Source organism: Panthera tigris, chromosome B4 (genome assembly GCF_018350195.1).
Source record: "Panthera tigris isolate Pti1 chromosome B4, P.tigris_Pti1_mat1.1, whole genome shotgun sequence".
Lineage (NCBI taxonomy): Eukaryota > Metazoa > Chordata > Mammalia > Carnivora > Felidae > Panthera > Panthera tigris.
In genome coordinates, this window is record NC_056666.1 from 103,232,850 (window position 1) to 103,258,279 (window position 25,430).

At 36.0% G+C, this 25,430-nt stretch overlaps 1 protein-coding gene and 1 pseudogene across 1 annotated transcript in view; one reads left to right on the top strand and one right to left on the bottom strand.

Annotated features, from left to right (window-relative positions):
• Positions 1-25,430, top strand: part of ACSS3 (acyl-CoA synthetase short chain family member 3) — a 155,520-nt gene that overhangs the window by 92,388 nt on the left and 37,702 nt on the right. Inside the window, exon 9 of the mRNA XM_007088761.2 lies at positions 13,806-13,909. Coding sequence (XP_007088823.2) covers positions 13,806-13,909 — 104 coding nt within the window. The remainder of the gene's footprint in view (positions 1-13,805; positions 13,910-25,430) is intronic.
• Positions 5,791-5,948, bottom strand: LOC122240713 (annotated as a pseudogene).

Here is a 25,430-nt window from a genome sequence, read left to right on the forward strand (position 1 = left end):
CTAACGATCCTTTGAAAATAGAATAATAGTGTAAATAGAGGGAAAATATTATTCGATTTCATATGTACAGATAAAACGTGAAAATTATAGTCCAAATTACTGTTGTTGGAAGAGTGAAGGAAATTATTTTTCTGTTGTTTTATAATAGTATGCTCTGAATAGTTTAAATATTTTTTGTTGGTTTATTGACATCCATTTTAGTTTAATGATATGTATATTCAAAGATAATTATAGCAATTTGTATCTGCAAGGCACTTTCCAACATCAATTCTTATTGAACCTCTTTGAAATTGGTCACTGCTATCATAAACTAAAAGAAGGATTTTGTAATTTCTTCAAGCCAGAAAAAACGGGTTTGAATTATTGTTTCGAAATTTTTAAGTTAAGCACCAAATGTTATGAATTGTATGTTGTTATAACCCAAAGAAGGAGTTAAAGTAGATATCATACACTGCAGGTGTAAGGAAGAAGCTCTCAGTTTGGGCAGTCAGTGACTTTGTTTTTCATTCTTGTCCTATTTTTTTTTTTTTAATTTTATGAAAACTCAGGTCTGGATTTACATAAAATTGCACCTGTAATCTAAACAATATACTCATTAAAATAAAAGTGTTCATAAAATGAACCTTCCATTGTAATATTTCCACTCACCCTCTATTTGTTCCTTCATTTACTACATTTCAATTTTGTTTCCTCCATTGCAGCCAAAAGGATAGAAAAGTAGATTTTGGTATTAACGTCATAGGCTGTGTATAGTCTCTATGTCTTAGACAGTTTCAGGGAGTTTTGAAGAAACAGTGATTGTGGTATCTTGCACTGTGTCTTTACTAACAAATGCATTCTGATTGCAGGGGGTGAAGTTGTGTATCCTGGAAGCTAAGGTCTCTCATTTGCTAAACCATCTTCTTTTCGCGTTTGTACATGAGTTTTGAAGGTTATTCATTACTGTGAAGGCGGGAACCTTTTCCAATTTTCCTGATATATACAATATTGAACAGCACCAAATGCCTTTTTTCAAACTAATACTAATATGGCATATGAGATCTTAGTGTAAGGAAAATTGCAATAAGTCCCCCCTGATGATGCCCTTCTGTCTTTAGGCACCTATGTTATTCGGGATGGTGTGCACGTAGGTTTTAATAGATGTTTAATGATGCAGACTGTGAAAACACCCTCAATTATTCAAATTACTATTAATAAATTCAAACATTTACTGATTACCAGCTACGTGCCAGGTATAAGCAGTTTAAGTTTCTCTCATTCAGTCACCACAATAAGGAAGAATTGTAATTATCCTCATTTTACGAATGAGTAATATTAGGACCAGAAAGTTTAAGAAACCATTAGAAAGAAATTAACTCAGGCAATCTGACAAGGGCCCACATTCTTTTTTTTTTTTTTTTTAATGTTTACTTTTGAGAGAAAGAGAGAGAATGAGCAGGGGAGGGGCAGAGAGAGAGAGGGAGACACAAAATCTGAAGCAGGATCCATGCTCTGAGCTGTCAGCACAGAGCCCGACATGGGGCTCGAACCCACAGACTGTGAGATCATGTTCTGAGCTGAAGTCGGACACCTCACCGACGGAGCCACCCAGGTCCCCCGAGTCAATTCAGATAATACCTTCACTGAACTTTAATGGATCCTCCCTTGTGAACTAAGGAACTGTTAGAAACAGAAGGGACGTCAAAAATCTAACTCTCTGATTTTAAAAACAGGGAAACCGAAGTCCAAAAAAGTTAAGTTTGGGTTAGAGACAGAATAAAGACCAGGACTCAAGTCTTTTCACACAACTGTATCTTTAATTTTTTTATTTATGTTTAAGACTTTTCATACTTATTTACCGCACTGACACTCACTAGGTATTATGACTGCAGGCTCGTGATATATCTGCAGAACTTAGCCTCTCTCTTCTCTTACAGGACATTCCAAATGATGCAATTGTATTTTTAAAATGTATTACAAATCTCATTAAATATTGTTTTAAAGTAAATTTGGGGGAGGGGGCTAGGTGGCTCAGTTGGTTAAGCTTCTGACTTTGGCTCAGGTCATTGTCTCTAGGTTTGTGAGTTTGAGCCCCACACTGGGCTGTTTGCGGTCAGCACAGAGCCTACTTTGGATCCTCTGTCCCCCTGTCTCTGCCCCTCCCCTGCTCACACACACACACACTCTCTCTCTCTCAAAAATAAATGAACGTTTTTTTTTAAAAACAAGTAAATTTGGAGGGGTGCCTGGGTGGCTGGGGTTGGTTGAGTGTCTGATTGATATCAGCTCAGGTCATGATCTCACAGTTTGTGGCCTCAAGCCCCACATCAGCCTCAGTGGAGCCTGCTTGGGATTCTCTTTCTGTCTCTCTGTCTCTCTCTCTCTTTCTCTCTTGCTTGCTCACCTTCTGCCCCTCCCCCTCTCTAAATAAATAAATATTTAAAAAATCAACACATAAAATAAATGTGGAGATCTGCCAGAAATTTTCACTCCCAAAGCAAATTTCAAAAGATGTTCTGAAACAGGGTACTAAGCAGAACTATAAATTCATTTTATCATAGACGAGTAGAAGTTAGAAAAACAGATTAGAAGTCATCTAGGATAGTTACCTCATTTCACAATTGAGAAAACTTTGTCACAAAGAGGTGAAGGTGAAATAATGTTCCCAGAATTGCAAAGCTCCCTGCAGCAAAGCTGTGACTAGGCAGTGCAGTGTCATATAGTTAAGATTCTTACTCTGGAGTTAGACTCACTGAGCTTAAGTCTACCATGTACTGGTTGTATGACCTCAACGATGTTACATAGCGTCTCTGTTCTTTTTGTTGTTGATTTGTTTTCTTTTTGCCCTCCTTCCCTTCTCTCCTCCTCTCTTCTCCCTCCCTTCTCCCCCCGCTCCTCCTTCCAGAATATAAATATAGTAATAGCACAAGAATATAATAAAATAAAAGCTATATGATCCATGCAAAGCACTTGGAACAGTTCTTAACCTAGACTGTCATAGCTATTTTTATTGTCTGCTTTCTAATTTACTGCTCTTTTTCATCATGTCATGTTGATTTATTTTCCCACGTTCTTCTCCTAGTTCAATCTTAATAAAGTTAGAAAAAATTCAGTTCTGGTACTTCCATTCAAGGTATCACAGTACCTCATGCTCCGATGCAGCCCTTTTTCCCCCCAATTGCACTGTAATGAGAGATAATACACAAAAAAAGCAGAGCATCAGAGATGAGCTCAGAATTAAAGTAAACATATCTGCGGATCAGAAATGGAACAGATTTGCAAAGTAGTAAGCATGGCTGAAGCCAGAGGCTTGCTAGGTGTAAGAGCAGGCATGGACATCATAGTAGAAACCCGGTATTCTGCAGCTTTGATTGTGGAGTCAGAGCCAGCTCAGTGCTTGAACTTGCAGTGCAGTGTTACTCTTCACTCGTGAAAGGAGATTGATAATGATGGTTAGAGGTTGTTTTCTGGGACTAGGACTTATAGTGAGCTTTGGTACAGAGGTCTGAATGAAACAGAGAATAGCCCAGCAAATGTAGACTGAACTAAACTGCCCACCTGCTGTCCTAGAATTGGATCTATGATATCCTGAGTATCACTGTGTATTAAGAATTCTGGACCATCATTGTGGCATCGGATCGCTGGGGGATAGCTACATCACCCACAAACTTATTGAACAGAGAAGGCGAACACAGGAGAGGGAGCAAGAGATAAAAATAACAACAAAGAATCTCTTTTTCTTCTACTTAAGATACGAGTATAGAAGCAGGGATCAACAAACAAGACTAATAAAATTGAATAACGGATCACATTGCTATGGAAACCTGATTTATAGAGGAGGTGGTTTAACAAACGAGTGGAAGAAGGATAGACCCTTAGATAAATTGGTGCTGGAACAGCTGGCTGTATATGTAGAAAAAAATGAGTTCCCTACCATATACGATACACAAAAATACATTTCAGCTGGATTCAAGGCTCTAAAATTGTAAAGCAAAGACTTAATACTTTCAGAAGAAAATGGAAAAATCTTTTAATATATTTTTAGTAGGGAATAACCTTTTAAAGTGTAAACCACAAATCATAAGGAAAATATTGATGAAATTCAGTACATTAAAATGAAAAATCGCCCACTAAAAGAATAAACAAAGTTAAATGATGAATGATTCACTCAGAGAAGATATTTGCAGCATGTATAACCATTAAGCAATTAGTGTAGAGGATATAAAGAGCTTCTACAAATCAATAAGAAAACACACCATCCAATAGACGAATGGGCAAAGGATATGGACAGTCAGTTCATGGAGAAGACAAGAGTAGTCCAAAACATTAAAAGATCTTTAATCTCACTAAGAAACAGAGAAATGGCATTTTATTCCCATCACATAGACAAAAGTTAAAATACCTAACAATGATACTTGCTTGCAAGGATATAAAGCAGCAGAACTGTTTTTACACTACTATGGAGAGAATAAAGTGGAAATATCTAGTAATAGATATTTATGCACTCAAGATGTCCCATGATCAAGCTTTATTAATATGGAGGGATGAGAATGAGAAACTCTCAACAATGTGAACAATAAACCATGCATTTGAAGGTTTCTAGCAGGTTTGTTTCAAAACAAAACAAAATATAAGTAAGTACATGTGTAGCAAAAACATAGTAGAAAATAGATTATGTATTGTGGTGTATTAATTCAACAGGATATTCAGAAGTGGAAATTGACCAGAACTTCAGTATTAGCATGGATAAATCTCAAACGCATAATGCTGAGTTTAAAAAGCAAGTGAAAACTGATTATTTTTCTCTTACACATAGCAAGAGAAATTTGAAAAATTATGAAAAACCATATTGTCTTGTTTAGGGATACACAATAGGCAAAAAAGAAATTAATGCAGGAAATGAAAACCTCTGAGTAATGCTAGTTACTGAGACTAGGTGGCTAGTGGGATGGTGAAGAGAACTATGAGTTAAGTAGGGTTTGGGGAGAATTCAATACTCTTTTATTTTCTAAGTGAAATAAATATGGCAGAATGATAAAACTGAGAATTATCCCATAACTGGGCAGTATGTACATAATAAGTCCATTATATTATCATCTACTCTTGTCCTGTTTCTCAAGGAAGTTAAAAATCTCATAACAAAAAATTCTTCCCATTTTCTTTATGTGCTCATTTGACATGAAATCTCTGAACCACTTTGGTAAATCGAGGATGTCATACTATAGGTGTGCCTTCATAGTAGGAGAGGTGGGCGAGGGTATGTATGTGTACATGCTTTGCACCTCTCTTCATTTGGTCTGACAGAGCTGGCAGCGCCTAAACAAATAACTTTCCTACTTCAGTGACAACGACTATTAAAATTTAAACAAATGAGAAAACCTCAGAGTTATCAGTCCTTTTTTAAAAGCTTTCAGAGATCTCCTACATTTGACTCACTGCTCCAAATATGTGGTCTTCCGAATCTCAGAATGACAGTGACCATATGTTGCCTGTCTTTGGGTTGGTGGTGGATTGCTGATGAGCCATCCAAATATCCAGCTTGCATTGTTGAATCTTTTAAAAAACTTAGTTGCCAGTTATCACCATGGTAGTTGAATCAGAAAGTAAATAATTTAAAGCCATTATGTGAAGAAGTAAAAATTTATTTATTTATTTATTTATTTATTTATTTATTTATTTATTTATTTATTTATTATTTTAGAGAGAGAGTGTGTGTGAGTGGGGAAGAAGGACAGAGAGAGAGAGAGAGAGAGAGAGAGAGAGAGAGAGAGAGACTCTTAAGCATTCTCCGTGTACACCACAGAGCCCCAACACAGGGCTCGATCCCATGACCCTGGGATCAAGTCATGAACCAAAATCAAGAGTTGGACACTTAACTGACTGAGCCACCCAGGCACCCCAAGAAGTAAAATCTTAATAATTTATACAACATACTACACTTGATCTTAGCCAAAAGGCCGAGAAGCGATAATAATTTATACAACATAGAAAAATATTACATCTCTTGTTTATTGTATTTTAAAGCTTACTGCTTTTTCATATTTCATCAGCCATTTGAAGATTCTGTTTTGTGAAATGTTTATCCAAATCTTTGGCACATTTCAGTTTTCTTTTTCTTGTTGATTTGTGGGACTTTTCATATACTTTTAATTCAGTTTTTTTTTTTACTGAGTATATGTATTACAAATAATCTTTACCTTGTGATTTGAATTTCTCTCACTATCTTAGCGGTGACTTTTGATGAAGAGATGTGCCTTTTCATCAATATTTTTTCTCTATGGCTAGTGCTTTTTAAAATCCTATTTAATACATGTTACTTATTTGAAGATCGGAAGTTATTCTTCTATGTTATTTTTTTTTTGATAGAGAGAGAGAGAGAGAGAGAGAGAATGAATGAGCGCATATGGGGGAGGGACAGAGAGGGAGAAAGAAAATTTCAAGCAGGCTCCAAGACCAGTGTGGGGCTCCATCTCATGAACAAGAGATCTTTTTTTAAAATTTTTTTTTATTTCAAAATAATTGTAATTCACAGGAGATTTCAAAGATAGTACAAGGAGGGCCTATGTACCCTTCACCAAGTTTCTCCCATGGCTTCATCTTCCATAACTGTAGTACAATACCAAATTAGGACATTTACATTGATAAAATATGTGTGTATAGTTCGGTGAACGTAAGATCTTGACCTGAGCCAAAATCAAGAGTTGGACGCCATGCAGGTACCCCTCTTCTATATCATTTTCTAGAACCCTTAACTGACAGCCATGCAGGTACCCCTCTTCTATATCATTTTCTAGAAACTTTATTGTTTTACCTTTCACATAATCTTACTGGTTTGATTTTTGTGTATGGCATGAAGTAAGGGGTCAAACTTGTTTTTTTTTTCCTTATATGTATCCAATTAATCAAGTTCCGTTTATTTAAATGGCCATACTTTCCCATGGCTCTGCATACCACTTTTGTCATAGAAGTGTTCATAAGTCCTTTCTGTTTCTTGCTTTAATTCTGTTTCATTGATTGGCCTATTTGCCTATATTTGTGCTACTCTCACAGTGTCTTTGTCATTATAGATTTATAACAGGTCTTGATATCTAGTAGTGGTAGTAGTAACAGCAGTACATCACCTTTTTCTTTGCTCTTTAATCTGCTCCATTGTATTTCCATACAGATTTTAGTATCAGCCTGTTTATACACACACACACACACACACACACACACACACACAGATAGAACTGCTAGAATTTTGTTTGGGATTATTTTGAATTTATAGATTTCTATGTTAAAAACTGGCAAGTTAATATTGAGACTTCTAGTTCATAATTATAGTATATCTCTTAATTTATTTAGGTTATTTTAATTTATCGCATTAATGCTGTGTTGTTTATTGAATGAAAGACATCTTAGATTTGTTTCAAGAAATTTTCCTTTTTTATTTTTTCCATTGAAGTATAATTAACACACAGTGTTATATTCGTTTCAGGTGTACAATAGAATGATTCAACAATTCTATGTATTTCTCAGTGCTCATCATGATAAGTGTACTCTTGATCCTCTTTATTTCACCCATCCTCCCATAAATTATGGATTCAATTTCATTTCATTCAAATTGCTTCTTAAATTTGTAACTTGATAGCTTTCATTATTTTTAGAAACTCTTTTATCCATTATCTCTTCAAATATTGCTTCTATCTATTTTCCCTTCTTAGGCATTGATACTTTAATGGCATTTGTTAGAACGTTTTACCCTATTACCCATATCTCATAAACTCTATGTTTTTTCTCCTTTATTCTTTTCAGTTGCAGATTGGTTATTTTCTCTTAACTTACATTTTGGGTTTTCAATCTTGTTTTCAGTTGTATATAAACTTTCTTTAGATCTAAACTTCTCTAAGTTTGTACTTTTGTGTTTTTAGTTCAGAGATATTTATTTGATGCTTTATTATAATTTCTAGTTCTTTGATAATTTATACAAATATTTCATGGACATATTCAGAGTTATTGCGAAGTCTATGTCTAATAACAAGACTATCTGTGAATCTTTGTGATTTTTTTTCGATGACTCTATTTTGCATGTTGGTCACATGGCCTTCTATCTTAATGATCATCATATGTTAAAAATTATATAGCTACTTGGACACTCTGGAGTTGTTAAGGTCCTACAAAGTAATTCTTATTTTGGCAGGCTGTTAACATAAGGGAAGATCACTTTGATCCAGTTCGGGTTTTAGCTGATTTGCAGCTGTACTTCAGTATTTAAGAAGGCAAGTTTCTTTCCAGTTTATCTCTATTGTTAGGATGTAAATCTTCAGGCATTCCAATGGAAACTTGAGTGTTTTACAACCCTCTACTCCTTCTTTTCCATTATGAGTCTTGAGTTCCAGGTTGGTTTGTTCCCCCCTCCCCCCCAAGAAATTGTGGTGGCAGGAATTGCTGTTCATTTTCTAAGCCTCTCAGTCACAGTTTTTGTTCAGTTTCTCAACCCCTAGTTGCTTGGGCAGATATTCCAAAGGGGGAAAAACGGCATGTCAGTGTAAGACGTTTCTATACATTTTTTTCCTTGGGATGTTAATGCTTCCAGTGCTGATTGTCTTTGTAGTTCTCTGATACCTGAAAGAGATGTTTCTATTTTACATTCTGTTTAGCTTTTCTGGTTGTGCTTGAGAGAGAGCCTGGTGGACAAAATGCTAGTAGGTCCTTGACAGAGTGACAAATGCATGTGTAATACTAACACTAGTGTCTGTAACATTTTGAAACTGAATTCTAGAGGGGAGCAACTGGAAGAAAATAGCATGAAGAAAAAATGGAGATAACCTCAGGGACACTGGTGGCAAAAGTAATGATATTCTGTAGACTAGAAGTTGACAAGGCATTGCTGAAATGATCTATTTTTATTTAACTTCTTTTGGCACAAGTGAAGAGTACTTTTCACTTGTTTGGTAGTTTATGGAGCTTGAAAGAAATATTCACTTTAGTTTTCTTCTGTTCTTAATTTATTACCTGAACATTCTTCATCAGAATTTATCTTTAGCTTTTATCCATTTTTGGGCAGCTTCCTTTTTATTTTGGACTAAAATTAATTTGACAATATTATTGTTTTTCTCTTTCTCTTGGCTTAATTTTCAGCTTCATTTGAGTGTTGAATTGTACTCCATTTTACACAGAATTGGGGAAAAGTAGACAGGTTTCATTCCCATTAATTCTATCCCCCTACTGGTTTTTTCTACTCTAGATATTGTATGTTATAATTTTGTTTAAGTTTTTGGTAGTATATGCTTGGAAGTAAATTCATCTTTCCCTGTGTTACTATCATCAGAATATTACCCGTATATTTATTAGTCTATCAAAATCTATGGCAGCACTATACAATAAAACTGAGCTCTGCAATATGGTGGATAGAAGTTGCATGTGACTATTGAACTCTTGATAAGAGGATAATCCTATCATGACATTGATACATTTTTTTTAAATTTTAACTAATTTAAAATTTAAATAGCCACATGTAGCTTAGAGCTTCCATATTATACAGCGTAGTTATAGCGTAGATAGAAGACCTATGTAATTAACTTAGGTAAATTTGGATTCCAGAGAATCCAAGTTACTACAAGAGTGGCTAATATTAATGTTTATAAAATGCATTTTCAAGGAAAAATTGTTTAAATATTTTCATTTTGAGGTATTTGTCTTTTCATATTATCAATAAAATATTTGCAAGGTCATTAATGAGAAGTTTATTAAGTGATGTTACTATTCTTTTTTATTACAAGCCACAAAATGTCCTTTAAAAAATAAGACTGACCTGAGGCATGAGTTTATCTTTAAATTATCTTACAATTTATCTTTATAATTATAGATATATGCTGTTTTTTTTCTTTCACTAATCATCTTGGTTATAGAAATATCATATCACATTGAATGGTTTTATTTACTATGAGGAATTGAGAGTTAATAATATATATATTAAATAAGCTTTTTAAAATTTTTTTTTAATGTTTATTTATTTTTGAGAAAGAGAGAGAGAACATGAATGGGGGAGGGGCAGAGAGAGAGAGACACACAGAATCTGAAGAAGGCTCCAGACTCTGAGCTGTCAACACAGAGCCTGATGCGGGGCTCGAACTCCTGAACCATGAGATCATGACCTGGGCCAAAGCCGGATGCTCAACTGACTGAGCCACCCAGGCGCTCCATTAAATAAGCTTTTTTTAAGTTTATTTTTTGAGAGAGAGAGAAAGAGAGAGAGAGAGAGAGAGAATGAGAGGGGAGGGGCAGAGAGAGAAGGAATCCTAAGCAAGCTCTGTGCTCTCAGCAAAGAGCCCAACGTGGGGCTTGGTGTGGGGCTTGATCCCACAACCCTGAAATCATGACCTGAGCCAAAATCAAAAGTCAGATGCTTAACTGACTGAGCCATCCAGGTGCTCCAGGAGTTAATAATATTTGATTAAGTATTTATTACAAGACTTAATTTTTTCATTAGTCATATTCTATTCGTAAATCTTTGTATACAGTATGTTAATGTTCAATAATGTTATACAATTAGGAGTCTGTAATTGACAAAAGTAATAACTTTGGGGCAGTTTGAGGAATTTTAATAAAAAAGTAGATTGATAGTTTTTAGTGTATTTAGGGAAAGGAATTAATCTATACTACTTTAACATTTTTCTAAATCACCAATCATCTTGCAATTTTTCCTCTGTTTTAGTAAATAATAAATGACTTTTTTGGAAATGGAAGAGACTGACATGCAGAAAAGCCAGATGTCACCTTTACTACTCATTATGGAATTTCATCTTTATATATGGCTTATTAGTGCCAGCATGAATATTGCTACCATAATGATAAAAATGTAATTAACTTCTAAGAAAAATAAGTGATAGAATTGTACTGCAAAACCACAATAATAAATACTAAGCTTTAAAATACATAATGTGGAAATTTGTCATCAGATAAAAACTCAATACTAGTTAATACTTTATCATTATAACCAATTAATTAGGTTAATTGTAATTTACTTGACTGGGGAAAAAAGCCAAAAAAATAAATTAAAACTTGCAAAAATGCTGGTGATATCAAGATGTCGGTTGCCCTTTAATTAGCCAAAAATTATTTTGTATTATGTGTTAATATTTTTAATTGACAATATTTTACCCCATGTTTTCAAAAATATATATAATTCTAGATCTGCAGTTTCACATATAAACTGAACACCTGACCATCTGAACAATCTAGAGCTCTTTGGAGTAATCTGTGACTTGATAGATGATGGAAATATGGCCTCTGATATCTGTAAAACACTTCCTTTTTATTGTTCTTTGCCTAAACTGTTGGGATCACCCAAACATATCATTTATAAATTTTAATACAAATTATCTATGTGCATAATGGTTGTAATCACAGACTTTTTCTAAAATATTAGGAATCTGTTTAAAGAAAATGTAATTAAAATAAGTTCACATTTTTGAGTCATAGGATTATCAACAATATGGGCCTTTATATTTAAATTTTTGTCTTGTTTTTACCTGGCATCTAAAAACACAAATGTATTGACTTCATTTTAAACTTTAAAACTTTACACTAATCTTGTTTTTAAATTTTTTTTTAACGTTTATTTATTTTTGAGACAGAGAGAGACAGAGCATGAATGGGGGAGGGGCAGGGAGAGAGGGAGACACAGAATCGGAAGCAGGCTCCAGGCTCTGAGCCATCAGCCCAGAGCCCGACGCGGGGCTCGAACTCACGGACCGCGAGATCGTGACCTGAGCTGAAGTCGGACACTTAACCGACTGAGCCACCCAGGCGCCCCTATTCTTTTTTTTAAATATTTTAACCTAGTTTTAATAATTTAATGTTTTAGTATTTGTTTTATTGTGCTATATCTGTTTTGCCAGATGAGGTCATATTTGGTGTCCACATTTTAATGTTAAGCATGTTATAATGAATATACATTTAATTATCTAAATTTTATCTCAGGTTGCAAACATACATATATATTATGTAAATATATATAATATATATATGTATATATATACACATATATATATACATAATATATATAGTCAAAAAGTCTAATTTATTCTTTTCTAGTCTCTGTCTCTTATTATTCTCCCTTTTTGCTTTCCTACTTTTATCCCTTTTCTCTGTTTCCCTTGAGTGCTCTTAAAGATTTAAATTATCACCTAGCAGCCTTGCATACTTTGAGAGGTGACTCACCACAATGATTGATCCACATTATTTAAATGGTTTCTTAACAAAGACTAGTAATGGGTGATCTGACATTTGAAATTACATCTCTCTGTCTTTATATTATTTTTCCTGATATCTTTCTCCATCATGATTATTCCTACTTTGCTTCCCTATTTCTCACACCTGCTCTAGATTTGCCAGACAGCAATTTTAGCGTGACTTGCCACCCGTTATTTCTGTACTACACCCAGTTTGTGTTGTCTCCACTTGGCCTCCTAGACCTACTAATTGAATCAATGAAAGAAAGCCAAGTGGCTGCTCTTCACTTCTTTTGCTTTTATGTTATTCATTAAAAATTTCCTAAAATTGCCAGAAATTTTCTCTCTTCAAGTCACTTTCCTATTGTCTATTTCCATGCTGTAACAAAACAGCATGCTTCCTCTTTTACTTAGAAGAATGAGTCAAGCTGACATAAGTTTTACCTATACCCCACCTCTCTACTTCATCTTCCTGAGCTTCTAGAAACGTTCAAGGACCTAAAAGTCCCAGATATTCCTTTATGGGTATTGACGTCATGAAGATAAATGCTCTTAAGGAGCTCACGGTCCACTGTGGGAAATAGACAAGAAACAAATAAGTATAAAATGATGTATATGCTTATAACCAAGAGGGGAAATGTATATTGTTGGAGCATAGGTGTGGGAGTATCTGCATCTCCATGAATCTTCATGAGATGATAAGGGAACTGTAAGAAATCTCCTGTGGCTACTATTATATTGTTTAGAATGGGTAGGCAGGTTTTTATTTATTTGATTGATTTTTACCTTGATGACAATGAATTAACTCTTCATACATACATTTTTTTTGATAGACCATGGAAACATTGAGAATAAAAGAAAAACAATCATTCTTTTAATGAACCACCAAAAGTGTCAACCCAATTCCATTTATCTATTTCATCCTTTCTATTCTGTGGCATAGTGCTCTCTTTAATAACCTTGCATTCCTTTTGATAAGAGTCTTTTTGACCAGAAAGGTCACAATGGTATTTACTTTTAAATAACCTGTTTTTCCTATGTATGTCCTTGGAATAGGGTAAATATGTATTTGAAATCAGAGTAATTTTTATCAAAGGAACTCACCAAAGTGAACAAGCACATCATATTTATGAGCTTGTTTGTTGCTTAGCTGATATTCAAGAGTATATTTTTGTGTATAGACTTAAATAGAATACAGCAATCAAACATGGGGCTAAAATTAGCAGACATAATGTCAAGGAGGAAAAAGGTTTTCATCTTTGATCATTAGATGAATATGACAGATGCAGTACAAAGATCAACTCAATTGCTCTTCTCCAAACTGTAGTTGTAAATTCTTTGGAAGAATGTAGTTGTAGTTGTAAAGAGAAGCTGTAGTTGTAAATTCTTTGGAAGCACCTTTCTTCAATGTTGTGATGCCCATTTGGCTACATTTGGGTCAAAACAAATAATCCTTCTCACCATTCTATAATATGATATAGTGATAATACGGTTGTTTTCCTTGATGGAATTAATGTGGTTGGATTCTAGAATGTTTTAAAGAATGAGGATGAAATTATTTAGATTTATTTTCAAGGAGTAATTTGAATTCATGCTCCCTCTTATATTCAGGTTCAAAACGTTGTTTGTGGCTGGAGAACGATGTGATGTGGAGACCCTGGAATGGTCCAAAAAGGTCTTCAGAGTACCTGTCCTAGACCACTGGTGGCAAACTGGTGAGCATTTTCCAAACATGTACAGAAATATTGCAGAAGTGTTCGAAAACACTGCAAGGATTGGAGGAGACCCTGAGCTATTACCGTCAAGCATAAACTCAGGACTTAGGTGGTTCTGGCTTCAGTAGAAATAAGCAATTCTTTGGTTATCCTTTTGTTGAAAATGTCTCTGTAAACGATATCAATGACGCCATTTTCCTGGTCTCTAGGTATAGAGTATTGAAGATCTTGCTTGCTTCTCCTCCTCTTTGTTTTGCCTGTATCCAATAAGTGACTAAATCTCAGATTTTCCTTTGAAGTGTCTGTTGGATTCATACCACCTCAGCGCTCCCATTGCCTTTGAGCTGTGGCAGCTGCATTATCATCTGCCCCGATTTAAATTGTCCTCATCACTCATCTCTGTTCCCTCTGCTTTGCTGTAGCGCTGGCACAGTGTTCCCAGAGTACTTTTCTTAAAGCAGTGTTTCTCTCATAAGATTTTCTGTGGTTCTCTGGCTCCCTTCTTGTGTTCTATAAAATTAAATGTATCTTTCTCCAAAACATTTATCATTATATGTGTAATCTATTTACTTACTTATTTTGTTTATTCTCTATTTTCCTCCCACTAAGTGATCCCTGGGAAACAAATTGTCATATTAAGCGGATGTAACATGAAATTTAATACAATTTAAAAAAAGAAAAAAACCTTTCTGCTGCTTTCTTTTTTTTTAAGTTTATTTATTTATCTATTTGAGAGAGAGTGAGAGAGAACGAGTGGGAGAAGGACAGAGAGAGAAGGAGACAGAGAATCCCAATCAGGCTATGTGCTGTCAGCACAGAGCCCATCATGGGGCTCAAACTCACAAACTGCGTGAGATCATGATCTGAGCTGACTGAACTCAAGAGTTGACACTTCACTGACTCAGCCACCCAGGCGCCCCTATGCTGCTTCTTTTTAGGGATATTTGTGTATATATGTGAAAGTAAGGAAATTAACTGGAACCTGTTTTCCCCTTCACTGAGTACAGAGGTTTTGTTGGGTTTTGCATTTGACTCACAAAAAGTAACTGAGCTATGAGAACCTTGTGGCCTTTTTATGTACATATTTTAAAGCAATTTTTAAAAGTTTATTTATTTTTGAGAAAGAGAGAGTGTGAGTGAGGGAGGGGTAGAGAGAGAGGGAGATGGAGAATCCCAAGCATGTTCTGCATTGTCAACTCGGGGCTTGACCCACGAACCATGAGATCATGACCTCAGCTGAAATCAAGTCAGACACTTAACCGACTGAGTCACCCAGGCACCCCTGTATGTAAATATTTTAGTTCAGTTCTACTTAGTTTAACAAATTACATCAACCCTTTTAGATTAATATTTTCAGAATTTTTATCTTCTGAGTAACTGGGGCAGAGTATCAAATTTGAATGAAAACAATTTTTAAATATATTTTCTTTGCAAAGATTAAGCCTGATTTTAAAAATAATAAGTGTCTAGAAAATCAAGTGAGTGACTAAAACTGAAGTTCATTGTTTGATATTTTAGAACTCTTTGATTCTGATAAATGATACTTTTTATATTATCTTCTTGGATATTGCTCTTTGGAAAAACATGTTTTCCATATCTTTGGTAATACAAAATATAAAATGAATGATCAGAGTGGAATACATTTTCCTTAAATACAGTGAAAATCAGAAAGAGTTTCTATTCTCTCTAGTTTTATTTGCTAAGGGAAAAACTTCTTACCTAAATTCAGATTTGTAACTATTTAGGAAATAAAAAATGATAAGACTGAATTCAGAGAAAGAGCAGTGCCATATGTAGAAATATACAAAAACAAGTGAAGACTTATTGTTTCTGCAAGGAAGAGTATTTATAGGATTGATGCATCCCCTTATTCACCAGGAAAATTCTAACTGTTACTCTCCTAGGTAGGAAGAGGAAAATATCTTATCAACTTTAAGATGATTTTCCTTTCCTTTTCCTGGTCAATATGAGGGGTTGTTTCCAACACAGTGACCTCATGCAAGTGCTTGCAGAAAAATATTGTTTTTCTCCCACTATAGGTGACTATGCCAAAGCCTACTGAAGGAAATCAGCATATTAATAAATAAAATTATGATTCTTTTTTTCTTGTTAATATCTTTATATATAATAGCTTGTGCAGATGTATGTAGTTAGTGCATCCAGGCTTACGAAAAGCTTACTGACACCTGAAAAACACACATAGGAGTTCCCTGGTGGGCACTGAGTTTCATGTGAATTTTCAATTTTTTCTTTAATGTCTTGTTTAGAGAAAATTAATAGCAACATTATGTCAGTGTGCCATCATTTTAATCAGGTTTGAAGGGCTGCTCAGTACTGTGGAAACCATAGTGGATTTCTACTAATAATGACTGATTCTATCCCCTCCCATCTGATTTTACAGAATTTGATGTGTCCAATTAAAGTACAGAAATACATACATGTGGAGAGGTGGATAGGTAGCCAGTCAGGTAGGGAGTTTTGTACCTTATAAGAGAAGTTCATCCTAGGTGATGCAGATGTCAGCTACTAACAAAATTTCCTTCGGATTTTTATTCAGTTGCATAGAAGGAATCAATTCATTACTTTCAAAGTTGTATGATGTGGCAAGTAACTGCAAAGTGATACTCAGGTTTAATATTTGCAGCTTTTTTTGAGAGAGAGAGAGAGAGAGAAGGAGTATGAGTGGGGGAGAGGGGCAGAGGGAGAGAGAGAGAGAGAGAGAGAGAGAGAGAGAGAGATTCTTAAGCAGGCTCCATGCTCAGCAGCAGAGCCTGATGTGGGGCTCAGTCCCCACATGACCTGAGCCGAAATCAAGAGTCGAGATGCTCAATCAACTAAGCCACCCAGGCATTCCCCACAGACCTTTCTTAAAGTGATATCAAATTAATGTTAACTCACCAGGGAGAAAAAGGCAAGTACTTTGTGGGTTATTATTAACTCTTAGGAAAGAGAAAGGAAAATTCAATGTGTTTGGCACAGTCATGAATTTCCTACTATTTACATATTAAATGGATGGAGTCATGTCCACAAGAGTGGCCATGTGAAAACCTGATAGCATTTGAAGGCATGTTAAGCTTTGGCCAAAGAAATACTTTTCATTTCAAATTTCAGATTTTCTACAAGATCTTTTTTCTTGTTATTGACTTAGAAATTGATTTTTTTATATAATCGTACACTTTTATGAGCCTTCCATACAATGTATAATTTATGAATTTGCTCTCTGATTACATTAATATATGTGTACAAATGGCTGCTTAGAAACTGTGATGTATGATTTAGAATTAATTAGGGATATGGTAAGTAACTAAAATGTATGAATAAAAATTGATTAATTTCTGTGACTTGAGTTATAAGAAGGCATTCTGCAGTCAATCCATTTCATTACCATGTTGTTTTTGTTACGTTAGTGAAATTTGTATTAGCAACAACAGATTTCTGGGGACTGTCATTCTCTTTTGGCCCCTTGATATCAACACTCTTTAATATTTGATTTAAATAATATATAAGGTTCTAAACTGAGAACTAATCTGTGGAAAATTTGAGAACCAATCAACTCCTTGCAGGAGCATTTAAATAAAAACATCATTATTCAACATGACTGAAATATTAAGCCCTTGTTTTGGATTGTGCTAATGTAAACACTTAATGCTTTCATGAAGAAAATTTGTCTTGCTAAATTTAGATAGGAGAGTTGTATATCTTTGATTCATAAATCTGAATAAAAGACAAATTGTTGTCATTCATTCAGATTTTTTATCTTCACCATAACTTATCCCTAAAATGATTGAAAATATCTGCATAATTGACTGAATCTTTCATTTTCTGTTATACATAGAGAAAGAGAAACAGAGGTGCTACAATTATAGTTTAAACAGGGGAAATTAAGGGCACCTGGGTGGCTCAGTCAGTTAAGTGTCCAACTCTTGATTTCGGCCCAGGTCATGATCTCATGGTTGTGAGATTGAGCCCCATGCTTGGGATTCTCTCTCTCTCCCTCTCTGTCTCTCTCTGCCCCTCCCGCTCATTTGTTCGTTCTTTCTTTCTTTCTTTCTTTCTTTCTTTCTTTCTTTCTTTCTAAATAAATAAATAAATAAATAACATTTAAAAATTTAACAAAACAAAAAGAGATTAAGAGAATAGATAATCGTCCCATTAAGATATGGTAATTCATGGGCAAAAATAAATAAACAGCCAAAACTTCATTATCCTCAGGTATACATCACCAGATAAAACACCCTACTGTTATTAATCATTTTTAGCTTTTCCAAAAATCAGATACAAAGCACAATTTTGGAAAGCACTGTGCAGTGCATGGTGTCCTTTGCAGGAAGTTGTTGTTGTTGTGTTTCTGACTAAAGATAACTATAAATATCTTTTTTGTATGTTTATTTATTTTTGAGAGAGAGAGAGAGAGAGAGCATGAGCAGGGCAGGGGCAGAGTGAGGGGGAGACACAGAAACTGAAGCAGGCTCCAGACTCTGAGCTGTCAGCACAGAGCCCGACGCAGGGGCTCGAACTCACGGACTGTGAGATCATGACCTGAGCCAAAGTCGGATGCTCAACCTACTGAGACACCCAGGTGCCCCTGTCTGAAGATAACTATAAAGGAATCATTTTCCTTATGAGTGAATGGCCAAATACAAAAAAAAAAAAAAAAAAAAACATTCCTTAAATTTCAGAGACTAACTACTAGAACCCAAAACACAGTAGACCTTATTCTTTTTAGAGGTTTTCTTCCTTCCTTTTCCTTTGCTCTCCTTTGCTCTCCTTTGCTTTCCTTTGCTTTCCTTTGCTTTCCTTTCCTTTCCTTTCCTTTCCTTTCCTTTCCTTTCCTTTCCTTTCCTTTCCTTTCCCTTCTTTTCCTTTCCATTTACTGTAAGACATGATACTGGTTTAGAAGTGATTGTAACAAAACAGCTTGGCATCCCACTTTTTAATGTTAGTTAAGTAGAAACCCTATTTTTTCACATGCTACCAGTCAGTTAATTAAAGACAACGACTGTGAGGTTAGAATACCCAAGTTCCACAAAGGCTTTAATAAAGAACACCTTGGTAGGTAAAGGGTTGAGATGAAAGGAATCCGTGATTCTTTCTATCTGCTGTCAGAATATTGTCTGTGTGATTCCCATCAGAAGATACAGAGCTTACATTGAAAGTATTTCAAGTACCCAAGTAGTGATGAAGTAGTGATGATGTAATAGCTACCAACTTGAGCGGCACTGGGTGATTTTGTTGTTTGTTTACTTGTTTTGCTTCTGTCACTTTAATGAGGGAATAAGATTCTTCATAGTATTTGAGAAACCCTAAGGAGGGATTTCAATGAGAAAACAGTAGCCACCTAACAGATTGAGACATTGGGGACAATTAAGTTATTGATCTTACTTTATCTGCCTTGAGCCATCTTTGCTGAGTTCTTATGTCTCAGAGTAATCACAGTGTTTCTCTCTCTGTTTGATTGAACTGCTGCAGTTTCAATTGCAGTTGCCAGTTCTGAAGTCACTATGTTCTCTACATAGACTAAATCTTCCTCCTTTGAGAAGGAATCTGATAATTTTGAATTCTGTTAAAGTGGATTCAAAGCCTTCAGCAAACTTCGATCATGCCAGTTCTTAAATCAAAATCATTGATCTTAAAAGCACACCCTCCCAATACTACTACCTTGTTAAGATATGTCAAGGCCACATGACACAATAATCCTTTTTTTTCGCACAGTGTAGTAGGATATACTTCCTAAGAACAGACAACTCAACCACAGTTTTAACCACAAAAATTAGTTAGGCTGACCCAATTCAGTCCCTAGTCTTAGGTTTATCTCGACAAGATCCTTTAGCCCAGGTATTTAAAAAAATTTTTTTTATATTTATTTTTTTGAGAAACAGAGTGAGACAAAGCGTGAGTGGGGGAGGGGCAGAGAGAGGAGACACAGAATCCAAAGTAGGCTCCAGGCTGGGTAAGTGGTCAGCACAGAGCCTGATGCAGGGCTCGAACCCTCAAACCGTGAGATCATGACCTGAGCCGAAGTCGGACGCTCAACCGACTGAGCCACCCAGGTGCCCCAGCCCAAGTATTTTTTTAAAGACAGCAAAACATTTTCTTTACAAAAATCAAAAGTACAAAATGGAATAAGTAATTACAGTTTAGTAACAATTCTCCTAAGCAGAGACCTCTGTGGAAAATGGTACATTTCAAATGTAGTACTGTCTCATTCCTTCTAGGTAGACTAATTGTGAAACAGCCAACATTTGAGGATTTGATAGGTAGGGTATCAAAGTGGAAGCCACTTGCTGTTTTGGGTCATCCTCTCCCTTATTACCCCTGCTTTCTCAGACATTCTGCTTTTATAAGTAAGTTGGTACACTTTTTGCTGAGAGATTCCAATCCGTCAGTCTGGAGCCCTAAATTTACTCTACAGTAGGGACTTTTCTTCATCTTTGGAATTCAACGTTGGAAGCTTTATGACTCTTGTTATTTCTGCCTTTTTAAAATGTTTTATTTACTGTTTGAAAGTAAGAGTGTAAGCAGGGGAGGAGCAGAGAGAGGGGGACAGAGTATCTGAAGCTGGCTCCGTGCTGACAGCACAGAGTCCATTGCAGGGCTGGAGCTCATTGAACTGCGAGATCATGATCTGAGCCAAAGTCTGATGCTCAACCTACTGAACCACCCAGGCTCCCCTATTTCTGCCTTTTTAAAAATAAATGTACAACTGTGTGAAAAATTTATGACTTTCTTCTAACTTAAATGTACTTAACTTGTGCCTCACGTAAAATCCTGTATATTTTATTGCAAAATGCTTTTCTAGGACTCAGGCATAAGAGGCCCTACATGGCTGAGATGACGGTGAGGAAAGCATCTTCTTGGTGACTTACCTTGAAGATTCTATCTTTATTTGAAACATACTTTCTATAGTTTGGGTGCCAAGAGCTACTAGCAAAACTTCCCATGGCTGCAGATCTCAGAGTGAGATACCTGTGTACAACCAAATGCCGCCTTCCTAGGTTCACTTTTGGACTCTTTGTTATTCCTTGCTTTTGGGTTTTGCTTAATGTCTGAGTCCATCAAATTCAGGTGCTATGGCTTCATTAAAGTACAGGCCTGTGTTTTCAAAGACACAGGATTGCACTAAACTCTTGAAATACACACTGTGGAACCCAGTTCACTGGATTGAACTGCACTGGACTGACAATGCCTTTGCCCCATGAATGGGGCTGTCCAGGATATACCGTATGCTACTTTCAAATAGTAGAATGCAGAGTCTTTAGTTATGTGAATGGATTACTACTGTCTGCTGCACTTTTTTTTTCAATGTCACAGTCAAAAATAAATTCATCTCTTTTTTTCATTCATGGGGAAGAATTTTTACATAGTTTAGCATGAGAAGTTGTGATTGGGGAAAAAACAGTTTTATGGATTCAGTGGCTTCTCAGCAATGTTCAGCTAGCGATGCTGACACTATCCATCTGGTGAGAGAGGAAAAAAGTCCTGATGCCATCTTTGTTGCCTGGCAACAGGATTTTTTTTTTCATTTAGAGCAATCTTCATTAGTTTAAGGTAGGTAATTTTTACTGATAATTTGAGAAGCAGGGGCTTAGAGGTAAGCTACATGAATTTGATTTGTGGAAGGAATAATCTCTTGTCAAATGTAAGGCAGGCTTCACAAGGCTTTTCTTTCTGAAAGTGAGTAACTGTTTACAAATTGTTAATCCATCTGAAAATGAATCTTCCAAGTCAAATACCACCCTTTGAATCAGACGTTGTCATCTTTATATTATGATCATGTAGAAAGAACATCGTTTCTTTTTTTTTTTCCAAATATGATTACGTGAAGTAGTTTGGATATGTATAATTGCTTTTTAGAATATTTGTTTGTACTCATTATTGTATTAGTGGTAATGTTTTCACAAGAGACTAAACACTGTAAAATCAACGAATGATATAAAGTTGGTTTGGCTTTTGAAATGTCATCCACTCTAATCCTCCTACCTTGGGCAAGAATCACATTTAATCCACTCTTGAAAGGCAAAAATATGTTATGGTTTTGTTGATCTCTACAAGAAAAAAGAGTTCCTAAACCCTTCCTTGACAAACCTTACTGTCTGGAAATTTGATTTTCCCCCTGTTGCTTATAAACCCCTACATCGTGGACCCATTGACCCTCTCCCCCCCCCAAAATAGTTCCCAGTTCCTCTTGTACTGTCAGTTCTAATTTTAGAAACCACAGGTGACTGTTCTCCTTGGAAAAGCAGTGTAGGTAGTGAAAAGTGATGCTGACTCCTAACAGGACTGCTTTTCAATCCTGGTGCAACACTCACTCTGCAGCTATAGGCAAGGCCTTGATCTTCTGCGGGCACTTTATCTCACGGGCTTGTAGGAAGCTTGAAGTGAAGTGAAATATGTACAAACAATGCAGCAGAGTTTCTGACCTACAGGAACTCTCAATAAATATTTTCCTTTTTCCTTCCCTTTCTTTGAATCACCTTTCATGAATATAAAGGCCATCTTTCGCCTCCTGGCCTGTAGATAATCCAGACTCAAGAGAACTTGGAACGTAAGAGTTCAGTTTGTACATGAGAAAAAGTAATCATAGGAGTTTAATTTCCCGGAGTCAACTTGCTGGTTAAGATTAAAACGGGAACTCTCATTGCTCTGTTTTGTCCACAGTCCTCCCTTCCTAGGTCTTATCGTATGCCTTCATTAATTCAGCGTTTCTTATCTAACTTAACTGCAGGTAATTTATGAGTTTCTCCACAGTTAGAGGCAGTAAGGGGCTGGTAAGGGAGAAGGATAAGACCACAACTCAAATTAATGGTCTGCTTCCAGTACAAAAAGTTAGGCTGCTTTGAATTAAGTATTTTAAACTGTAATCGTACCATCTCGTGAACACAAAGATTCAATTGATTTTCTTTCACCGGTATACATCTCACTGTTCTGCTTCCCCTCTGCTGCCACCATTCAAGTTATTTATAGCACACTGCATAGATTCAGAATTGGAGAGAATGGTTTCTTTACAAATTGCTTTTATGCCCATGATGATGCTGTGATTAATATGACTCAGCGGTACCAGGCTGCTGAATTGATTGATTTCCAGGACTTCAGCTCTCTGCATGGGCCACCAACTTCTAAATCCATATTGCTTAAATGTAGTGCTTCTAGAACCACAGTGTGCACAGAATGGCAGATTTTCAGATGCAGCGGGAGCTCTTATTGACAGAGATGGGCTTTGTGAACCTGCCACTGTGTTCTTCCTCTTAACCCTCACTCACATCTACTCTTCTTTCTGCATTGCCTTTCATTTATGAGCCAAAACCCTGGGGTTGTCTGGACCTCTCCCTCTTGCACTTTCTCCACACTCAAACAATCACCAAGACCCTCTGATTCTGAGTGTAACTCAGATTTGATCTCATCTTCCACAGCTGCTCACCCCTCATCAAACCACCAACATCTAAATGACTTCTGCTCTGGATTGGGATCCCCAGTTTAGTGCTCCAGTTTGCAACTGAAGAGATTTTTGTAAAATGCAATTCTGAGCAAATCACTTCTGCTAAAACCCGCTCTGCCTCCCATTTTTCCTGGAATGATATCTAAATTTCTTACCCTGGCACAAAAGGCACTTTTTGATCTGCCTCTGCTCATCTCTCTGACTTTGTCTCTTGTTGTTTCTCTTGTCCACCCTACACCCCTGAGCTTTGCTCTGCTGAATGTCTTGCTGTCAGTCCCTTGATGGTCTAACTTCTCAACCTTTGAACATGCTGCTATTTCTGTTTGGCATGTCTTTCCACCCTTAACACTGCCTTCCCATTAAAAGAAATGCCTTTCAGAGAGAATTCCATAAATATGTATTGGAGGCCTGACCTTTTAATATCATTCTTGGGATAAGAAAATGTTGGAACAGAATTATAATGATAACATACAGCTTTTTCTCTTCTGAGTCCTCTATTTCTCCCGCTCCCCATTTCATTTTGGGATTGCATTATTCTGCGATCTGCTATTTATTTTTTTAAGAACCCTGACCTTAATAATGGGAACCGGAGCCTAAACCCATGGAAGAAATATGTATTTACTAGTCAGCAAACAATTCCTGAACATAAAATGTCAGGGACTAGACTGTGTTTGGTTCTGCTGATTCAAATGATTCTCAAGCACTCAGGAAGAACCTGATTTGAAGAGAGTGTTTTCATATAATTATGTGCACAATTCTTTTTTGAGAATTGCACTGATTCTTTTTTGGAAGATTTTATAATATTTTTAGTGGCCAGTGTTCCAAGTGTCTATTGCTGTATTAACAAACAAACAAACAAAACCAAGCTACTCCAAAACCTAGTAGCTTAAAATAACAACCATATATTATGGTTTTATGGATGAGGAGTATGGGCAGCGATCAACTAGAGGTTTTACACTGCATGTACTCTGTACTCTTTTTTTTTTTTAAATAAAGTTTATTTACTTATTTTGTGAGCGAGAGAGGGCAACTGCACACGACTGGAGGAAGGGAAGAGAATCTTACGCAGGCTCCGCACTGCCTGCACAGAGCCCAGTGCAGGGCTCAAACCTACAGACAATGAGACCATAACTTGACCTGAGCTGAAACCAAGGATGGATGCTTAACTGACTGAGCCAACCAGGGGCCCCACACTCCATGTACTCTTGATTGAGACAACTCAGACAGTATTTGGTGGTGAATAGGCTGGTCTGGTGGGTCCAAGATGGCTTCACTCTCATGCCTGGGAATGGCCACAAGGTTGGAGTCAGTCAAGACTTTTGATGGGAATGCCTGCAAGTGGCATTTTTAGCCTGCAGGATTCAGAATAATGGGCCATTTTACATGGCAGCTCAGAGGTTCCAGAGATAATGATCTAAAATTCTTAAGGCCTGTGCCTGGAAACAAAGAGTCACTTCTACTCTTTTCTATTAGAGCCATCAAAAAGTAGCTGAGACTCAAATCGAGAGGACATAGGTCCCACCTTTCAATAAGATGAGGCTCCAACAAATTGCCGCCAATCTACTCTCCATAGTGAGTACATTTCAAAATTGTAGATATAGCCTTCTGAATTGATCAACATAATTTCCCCTTCGCTCACCATTCAGAAATAACTTGTCAATATTTTAATGTGTATCTTGCCAAGATATATAATTTTGCTCAGTGCATATTACATAAAAGAATCATATTATGCATTCTCTTTTATAGATTTTCTAAATAATACTTTGTAAAAATTATTTCCTATCAGACATTATTCTATGATGTTTGAGTAGCTTTGCATTGATTCTTAATATGGTCTGATCTCTATTTGTGGACAGTCTTCTAAACATCAATATAAACAATACTGTGATAAATATCCTTGATGCTTAATATTTGTGAACATCTACAAACATTTCCTTGTATATATTCCTTAACGTGGAACCACTGGGTTAAAGAGTATGTGCATTTTTAAGGGTTTTTATAGTTGCCAAAGTGCCTTTCAGAAATGTTGTGCTGATCTATATACACACTAACACTTATATAACAAAAGTGATTATTTTTGGTTGA